The sequence below is a fragment of the Myotis myotis genome, unplaced genomic scaffold (assembly GCF_014108235.1).
Source record: "Myotis myotis isolate mMyoMyo1 unplaced genomic scaffold, mMyoMyo1.p scaffold_m19_p_3, whole genome shotgun sequence".
NCBI lineage: Eukaryota > Metazoa > Chordata > Mammalia > Chiroptera > Vespertilionidae > Myotis > Myotis myotis.
The window spans coordinates 83,708,443-83,716,864 of record NW_023416335.1 but is presented as its reverse complement, the minus strand read 5'-3'; the positions used below and the strand labels follow the sequence as shown (position 1 = coordinate 83,716,864).

The following is an 8,422-nucleotide window of genomic DNA, read 5'->3' as shown; positions in this document are numbered from 1 at the left end:
CAGTCTTCGGCAATTTCCGTCAGCGCACCCAAGGCCCGAACACCCGCCGCCGCCTTCGCCGCCGGACCCGGCTTTATGGCTGCGGCGCCGGGACGCATGCGCAGACGCCATCTTCCCTCCCCGGTCGGTCTCCTCCCCCCGCCGCCGCCTTCTCCGGCCGGCGTTCGCCCCTCCTCCTCCTGCGCTCGGGCGCTGGTCCCTCCTCTCCCGATGCCGCGAGAGACCGGGAGATACCGTGGAGCCGGAGAAGAGCACTAGTAACAACCACCTCCGCCCCCTCCCCGCCCGCTGCCCTCGCCCGCCCCGTTTGCCGACACCGACCAACCCCACCTCGTTCCTTTGAACGGCATCGGCTGCAGTCGCTGCACCAGCCCGTCTGGCCACCAACGCCGCCGAGTGAGGAGCCGCCGCCGCCTGCGGCCCCTCCCGCCCGGGCCGCGGGAGCAGCGGGGTGAGGACCAGCCGGCTGCGGAGGAAGAGGACACGAGCGGCTCGCACCCTCCGCGCTAGCGCACCGCTCGCCGCCCTTCGGGGAGGCTCGGCGCCGGCCCCGGACTCCCCGAGGACGTGTGCCCGGCCGAGGCGCCTGCCCCGAGGGAGGAAAATGCTCGGGCTCCATGGCTGCCAGTGATGGAGCGGTCCCTGAGCGCCCGCTGCCACCGCCGCCGCACCCCGGCCGTGCTCCGCGAGGACCCGGCGTCTCTGCGCGCCCGCCCGCGCCTCGTTGCTGGGCTCACCGTACCGGGCGCCCCGCCGCCGCCCCGCTCGGAGCCTCGTCGCCCCGGCTCCAGCCTTGGCCAGCGTTTCCTCCCGGAGCAGCCACCGCGAGCCCAGGGGGTTTGAAGGGGTCCGCGGGGCGTGGGGGGAGGGCCGAGCGGGGCCCGCGGGGCCCGGAGGGGAGGTTTGAGCGACACTGAGCTCGGTGCTCGCCGGCGGCGGCGGTGCCGGGGGCGGCGAGGGGAAGGCGACACTCGCTCCGCGCCGCCTTCGTGCGGAGCGACCGGGAGGGTTTGGCTGCGGCCGCCGCCAGGCCGGCAGGAGGAGGGGTCGAGGTAGCTTCGGAGTTGTCCGGAGAAGGTGGGCATTTCTCGGCTCTCCCAGCCCCTCTCCTGTCTCCCCCGCCCCTGGTCTCCCCCTCCCTCCTGCCCGCACCCCACGTGAGGCGGAATATAAAGGGGGGTGTGAGGCTAGAGGGGAGAGTGAATGGTGAAGGACTGAGGGGGTCCCCCCTTCGGGTCCCCGCCCGCCCTGTTCACCCTCGTTCATCCTCCCTTCCCGAAGCTCGCCCTCGAAGGCAGGAGCGGCCGGCGCCTGCGGCGGCGGCGGAGGAGGAGGAGAAGGAGGGATCGCGCCGGGCCCGCTTTCCTCCCCAGCGTCTTGAATACAAAGATTGCGGTGCAGAAGGAAATTGCACTCGCCTCCTCCGCCCCCCGTACCCGACACAATGCATCAGCCGCCTGAGTCCGCCGCCGCCGCGGCCGCTGCAGACATGAGTGCTAGGAAGATGGCGCACCCGGCAATGTTCCCTAGAAGGGGCAGCGGCAGCGGCAGCGCCTCTGCCCTCAATGCAGCAGGTACCGGCGTTGGTAGTCATGCCACATCTTCCGAGGATTTTCCGCCCCCGTCGCTGCTCCAGCCGCCACCTCCTGCCGCATCTTGTGCGTTGGGACCACAGCCTCCGCCTCCACAAAGCCTGAACCTCCTTTCGCAGGCTCAGCTACAGACACAGCCTCTTGCACCAGGCGGAACTCAGATGAAGAAGAAAAGTGGCTTCCAGATCACTAGCGTGACCCCGGCTCAGATCTCTGCCAGCATCAGCTCTAACAACAGTATAGCGGAGGACACTGAGAGCTATGACGATTTGGATGAATCTCACACGGAAGATCTGTCGTCTTCCGAGATCCTTGATGTGTCCCTTTCCAGGGCTACTGACTTAGGAGAACCTGAACGTAGCTCCTCAGAAGAGACACTAAATAACTTCCAGGAAGCCGAGACACCTGGGGCAGTCTCTCCCAACCAGCCCCACCTTCCTCAGCCTCTTTTGCCTCACCTTCCACAACAAAATGTTGTGATCAACGGGAATGCTCATCCACACCACCTCCATCACCACCATCACGTTCATCATGGGCACCACCTCCACCATGGACACCACCATCCTTCCCATGCTGGTGTGGCCAGTACATCCGTTCCTGGAGGGCCACCCTCAAGCCCACTATCCAGAAAACTCTCTACAGCTGGGAGCTCTGACAGTGTTATACCAACTGCACCAACTTCTGCTGTATCATCGGGTGGCTCACCTGCATCTGTAATGACTAATATCCATGCTCCCAGTACTACCGGCAGTATAGGTATAAATTCTGTTGCTGGCACTAATGCAGTGAATAATGTTAACATTACTGCTGTGAGTAGTTTTAATCCTAATGTGACAAGCAGCATGCTTGATAATGCTAATATAAATACAAGCAATATTCCTAGTGCTGCTAGCGGGAGTGTTGGGCCTGGAGTTAACAGCAGTGTTAATGTGAATATCTTAAGTGGCATGGGCAATGGTACTATTTCTTCCTCGGCTGTTGTTAACAGTGTCCCTAATGCAGCTGCAGGGATGACTGTGGGATCAATTTCAAGTCAGCAGCAACAACCAACAGTTAACACTTCAAGGTTCAGAGTTGTGAAGTTAGATGCTAGTTCTGAACCCTTTAAGAAAGGTAGATGGACTTGCACGGAGTTCTATGAGAAAGAAAATGCTGTACCTGTTACAGAAGGTGTGGTTATAAATAAAGTGGTGGAAACTGTAAAACAAAACCCAATAGAAGTGACTTCTGAGAGGGAGAGCACTAGTGGGAGTTCCGTGAGCAGTAGTGTCAGCACACTGAGTCACTACACCGAGAGTGTGGGAAGTGGAGAGATGGGAGCCCCTACTGTGGTGGTGCAGCAGCAGCAGCAGCCACAACCAGCTCTTCAAGGTGTGGCCCTTCAGCAGATGGATTTCAGTAGCACTGGTCCACAGAGTGTTCCGGCAGTTAGTATATCACAGACTGTTGCTCAGTCACAGATCTCACAAGTACAATTACAGCCTCAAGAACTGAGCTATCAACAAAAGCAAGGTGTTCAACCAGTACCTCTACAAGCCACTATCAATGCTGCAACTGGTGTCCAACCATCACCTGTTAATGTTGTTGGGGTAACTTCAGCTTTAGGTCAGCAGCCTTCCATTTCTAGTTTGGCTCAACCCCAACTGCCATATTCTCAGACGGCTCCTCCTGTGCAAGCTCCCCTTCCAGGGGCACCACCCCAGCAACTACAATATGGACAACAATCGATTGTTTCCACACAGATGGCCCCAGGTCATGGTAAGCCAGTGACTCAAATTCCTACTTCGGAGTATGTACAGCAGCAGCCGATTCTTCAAACAGCAGTGCCCTCTGGTCAGTCCAGTTCTGCAGGAGTGGGAGGAGGAACCACGTTGATTCCTATGGTTCAGCCACAGAGTATCCAGTTGCCAGTGCAGCCCCCAGCAGTCCAAGCACAACCTGCAGGGGCATCTGGCCAGCCTGTTGGCCAGGTTCAAACAGCAGTATCTGCTGTACCTACTGGCAGTCAAGTTGCAAATATTGTTCAACAAGCAAATGTACCCACTGCAATGCAGCAGGTCTCTTCCCAAGTAACACCTTCAGTTGTTCAGCAAGGTGCTCCTCCATCTTCACAAATAATTCCACCTGCTCAAACTGCGGTTATTCATCAGGGAATTCAAACTAGTGCTTCAAGCCTTCCTCAACAATTGGTCATTGCACCCCAAAGTACATTGTTAACTGTGCCTCCCCAGCCACAAGGAGTAGAATCAGTAGCTCAAGGAGTTGTCTCACAGCAGTTGCCTGCAGTTAGTCCTGTACCCTCTGCTAGTAGTATTTCTGTTACAAATCAGGTTAGTTCAGCTGGTCCTTCTGCAATGCCTTCTGTTCCAACAAACTTGGTTCCATCACAGAATATAGCACAAACCCCTGCCACTCAAAATGGTAGTGTGGTTCAGAGTGTTAGTCAACCTCCCTTGATAGCAACTAATATAAATTTGCCTTTGGCACAACAGATATCACTAAGTTCTCAGTTCTCTGCACAATCATTAGCTCAGGCAATTGGAAGCCAAATTGAAGATGCCAGGCGCCCAGCGGAACCCTCTTTAGTTGGCTTACCTCAGACTATCAGTGGTGACAGTGGGGGAATGTCAGCAGTTTCAGATGGGAGTAGCAGCAGCCTAGCAGCCTCTGCTTCTCTTTTCCCGTTGAAGGTGCTACCGCTGACGACACCCCTGGTGGATGGAGAGGATGAGAGGTAAGATCATGCCCTATTTCTGCAGACATTCAACAGATTCAGAGTTTATTTAGTAGCTATGTGTATATATATATATGTATGCACAAATTAGTCTAAAGCATTATATATTTTTTCACTTTTGTATGTGAAAATTCATCTTTGTGATGTTTTCTAGAGCAAGAGTGTTATGGAATGGTTTCAGAGTGGATAGGAAATGGTGTAAGTAATATGTAAACATTATTTGAAAGAATAGTTACTGAGCATTAAGAATAGGTTTGGGAGCACTGAGTGGTTTTTGTTATTTATAAAATGCTTTATTAAAGATTAATTTTGAACAGAAACTTAACTTTTGCTAACCCATATAACAATTAATCTATTCTTTTGAATTACTAAAATCCTTACCATCTTCTCTTGGGAGGGGTGTGGTTCCCACATTTGTTCCTCCCTTACTAGACTGGACAATCCTTTTCAGTTCTACTGTGTTTATCGTAGTCTGTGAAAGATACTGTTACCTGCTTTTCCTAGTCAGACATAGGAAAGATGACTTGATCTGGGTTATATAGATTGCTTTCATACTGTAATTAACCAACTTTGTGTACTTATTTAATGCTCATTTTGTCTGAACAGTGAAGGAGGAATGGGAATCTTCAAAAGTTTTTTTTTGGTGCGGGAGGAGCGCATACACTGTCAAAATAACCAGATTTCTTTTTGATGGTAGTATGCTGTACATTTTTGCTTTTGCATAATAGATCAAGGTGGTAGCCATTTTAAGAGTAAAGAAAGTAAGTCTTGAGGGGTTGAATTTATAGAGACATGAGAATAAGACGTTGTTTTGCTAATCTACTCCACCTGGTCCCTTCTTCCCTTATAAAAACCCCCCATAAAGCTTAAAATATATTATTAAACTAGTGTTTTCTTAATTGAATTGGAACTAATGTGCTAATCACACTTATTGAATTAAATTATGTCTTTAAAGCCCACTAGCCAGAAAAGTTGTGAAATCTCTCATGATTCTAATTGCTGTAAACTAAGTTGACTTTAAAGAAATGTTTTCACAGATTTGCCAGTCTGATTAATCTTGATAAAATAATATCAAAGGAGTTATGACAAAGGCTATACATTTTCACTGTGGAGCTGTAAGCTTGAAAGATATTTAATTATTTTAGTTTTAGTTGGAGGTTTTTGTGATTGAATTTTCATCAAACCAATTGGACCATTTATATCCTAAATGTATATTTGGGGTTTTCACTTTGGAAGAATTGGGCTATTTCAAAAGATTGCAGTTTTAGAAAAAGACCAAGCATTTCAGTAAGGTTTTCATGATATTTTAGTTACTTAAAAGAAGGTAAAGGCATGGTTTATTGAAGTAATTTAAAATCTTATTTTCAAGGTTTTTATTATTTTTCTAATAGCCATATAATTAGAATATTGTTATCTAACCAAATGTATTCTGTACCATATACAAAACTGTACTTTAAAAGGTAGATCTTTTATAGGAGGTAGTTTTCTTAATAGCCTATTATAGTTATTGTTAAACTTTTAGTTTTATCATATGCTAATATTCATTTGTAATTGCTAATATTCACCTATAATTTTAAATAATTATTTGCCCCAAATATTAATGTTTCCTAAATCTAAAGGGTGAAGTCCCTATAAAAATAGCTGTATTATATGGGTGGTAAATTTAGAGAAATGGAAGACCCATGAAATATATAAATGAAAACCACACATTTTGAATTCAAACCTGCCATGATTTTTGTTAATTAGCATTTGTGGTCTCCTGGCATGACTTTCTCCTTTTTTCCTCCTGGTGGTTAGGCATGATAGAGCTTCCTACAAATTGTTGTTCCAGACAATTAAAGTCAGATTTTTGCTACCTTCAACTAGGTTTTTAACTGTAGGGATAGAGTCCCAGTTTAAGGTATTAGTATAAAATTAATTTTTCCATATAGTAACTGGATAAAGATTAATTAGGCACAAATTATGTGCAGAAAGGTTTAGAATTAAAGGGACATAAAGAGAGACTGAAAAATCTGATTAAATATTGGTAACTTAAATATTGCTAAGGTAAATTTTGTAATTTGAGTTGACTGTTTTGAATTTACTACATATTTGAGCTTTTGTTAAGCTAACATCAAAGTAAAGTCATCAAATCTGGAACATTTTTGTTTCAAAGTTATTTTTTAAATTCTGAAAAATGAAATGTTTCATCCCTAAAATACTCTAAAGGTCAGAAAGGTTAAATATATATATTATTTTCTTTATTGTATTTGGCTACAGATTATTTCTTTTGTCACTATAGTTGGGAAAAATGTTTTATTTAAATTGCGCTTGGAAGGAAATTTGAGAATATCTACAAGAGAAAAAAGTGATAATGATTTAAAAAATGATTTTCTCTTTTCTTCTCATTAGTTTCTGTCACTTGCATATTCAGGGCTTGGTCACCTGTTTGTCTCTCATGGGAGAAAGGAGTACATTATAATTTAAATATTATGACTTAAAAACATGTTAAACTTTTGGATGTAGGACAAATCAAGGGTAGTTATTCTGTAGTAATCTTTTGAAATAACGCTCTTAATACTTTAAATTTTAAAATGTTTATTAGACATGTGGAAATGCTTTTTTGTCGCTAGGAGAGACTATAAACATTAGTCTCAGTTTGGATCAGACAGTAAGAATACATATCTTGTTTTTAAAAAGTCATTCTCATTAAAAGGTCTTAATTTCTTATTTTAGTCTTTAGCATGAACTTACCTTTTCAACACAGGGAAAGATAGAGGTATTTGACACTGATATGTAATTTTTTGTGTTTTCTGATTATTAGTACAGCCTCTTAATGTGAAATTACTCAAACTTCTATTCATTCTTCAAGACAGCTCAGATGTTCCCTCTGAAGCATTCTCTTCACCTAAGGAATGTTGTTTCCTTAGCACTTTTTGGTGTTTTTCTGTATAGGCACTACACACATTCAATTTATGCTTACTCATCTTTCCCATAAGACTGAGTTCCTCAAGGGCAAGAACTAAATATTTTTTGAATTAGTTAATGAGCAGACCTTTCTATGCCTTTTCTATCATGATTTAAATTTTATACTGTCATATGTCAGAGATGCAGGATCATATAATTTATGCAACAAATTGAAAAGAAACGAATAAGATTTGCTTTTTGTACCTCCTTTACCTCACCATTCCTTGAGGTGAATTGATACTGACCTTCTAAATATAGTGCCTGTTATACAGTAGGCCCTCAAATATTTATTAAAGAGAAATGAGAATTATCTATAAAATAGGAGTTATATTCATTTTGCCTATTTTCGAGGATGGTAGCATCAGCTAAATACATTAACTGTGAAATACTAAGTTAGAAGTTTTAATTTTATTTAGGGTGTACCTGCACAAAGAGTCAAATAATTTACATGGTTATCAAAACAAAAACTTCCTGCCCCCTTCCTTTCCATTTTCCCTTTTCCAGAAGCAATCACTTTCACCTTTTATAAGTTATTATTGTGATAATACCTTGTAGTCTCCAAATAACTTGTATTGGTTACAAGCATGGACTCTGGAATTAGACTGCTTAGGTTTGTCAATTACTAGTTTTATGTAATGTTGGACTACTTAAACTCTGTGTCTCAGTTTACTCATTTTAAAAAATAGGGATTAGTCGTACCTAATTTGTAGGTTTGTTATAAGAATTAAAGGAATTTGGAAAGCCCTTAGAACTGTGTCTAACTCATATGCCCTACATAAGTATCTATATATATAATCTATATATATATATAAAAGGCTAATATGCAGTGTCCCCTAGGGAGTTTGACCGGGAGAATGGGAGTTTGATCGCTCGCTATGATGTGCGCTGACCACCAGGGGGTGGCGCGGAATATGGCAGGCAACCAGCGGCAGGGTGCTGAGGGAGCCAGGGAAGGAGGAGGCAGGGAGGTGGCGGGGGTGGGTAACATGATTGGCCCTCATCACAGGCCAGGCCTAGGGACCCTTTCCGTGCATGAATTTCATGCACCGGGCCTCTAGTGTGTTAAATAAAATAGTTCTTTTGTTTTTGGTCTTATTAGCTTCTTGGGTAGAAAATGAAGATTTAACTTGTTGTCATCATGTACTTAGCA

At 45.3% G+C, this 8,422-nt stretch overlaps 1 protein-coding gene across 2 annotated transcripts in view; it reads left to right on the top strand.

Annotated features, from left to right (window-relative positions):
- The first annotated feature begins 558 nt into the window (after nt 1–558).
- The window catches only part of TSC22D1 (TSC22 domain family member 1), a 145,788-nt gene continuing 137,924 nt past the window's right edge, over nt 559–8,422 (top strand). For both annotated transcript variants that reach the window (XR_004965765.1, XM_036297350.1), the window contains exon 1: nt 559–4,326. Coding sequence is in view for 1 of the 2 variants with exons in the window: in XM_036297350.1 (XP_036153243.1) it covers nt 1,445–4,326 (2,882 nt within the window). In the remaining variant the exon portion in view is untranslated. The remainder of the gene's footprint in view (nt 4,327–8,422) is intronic.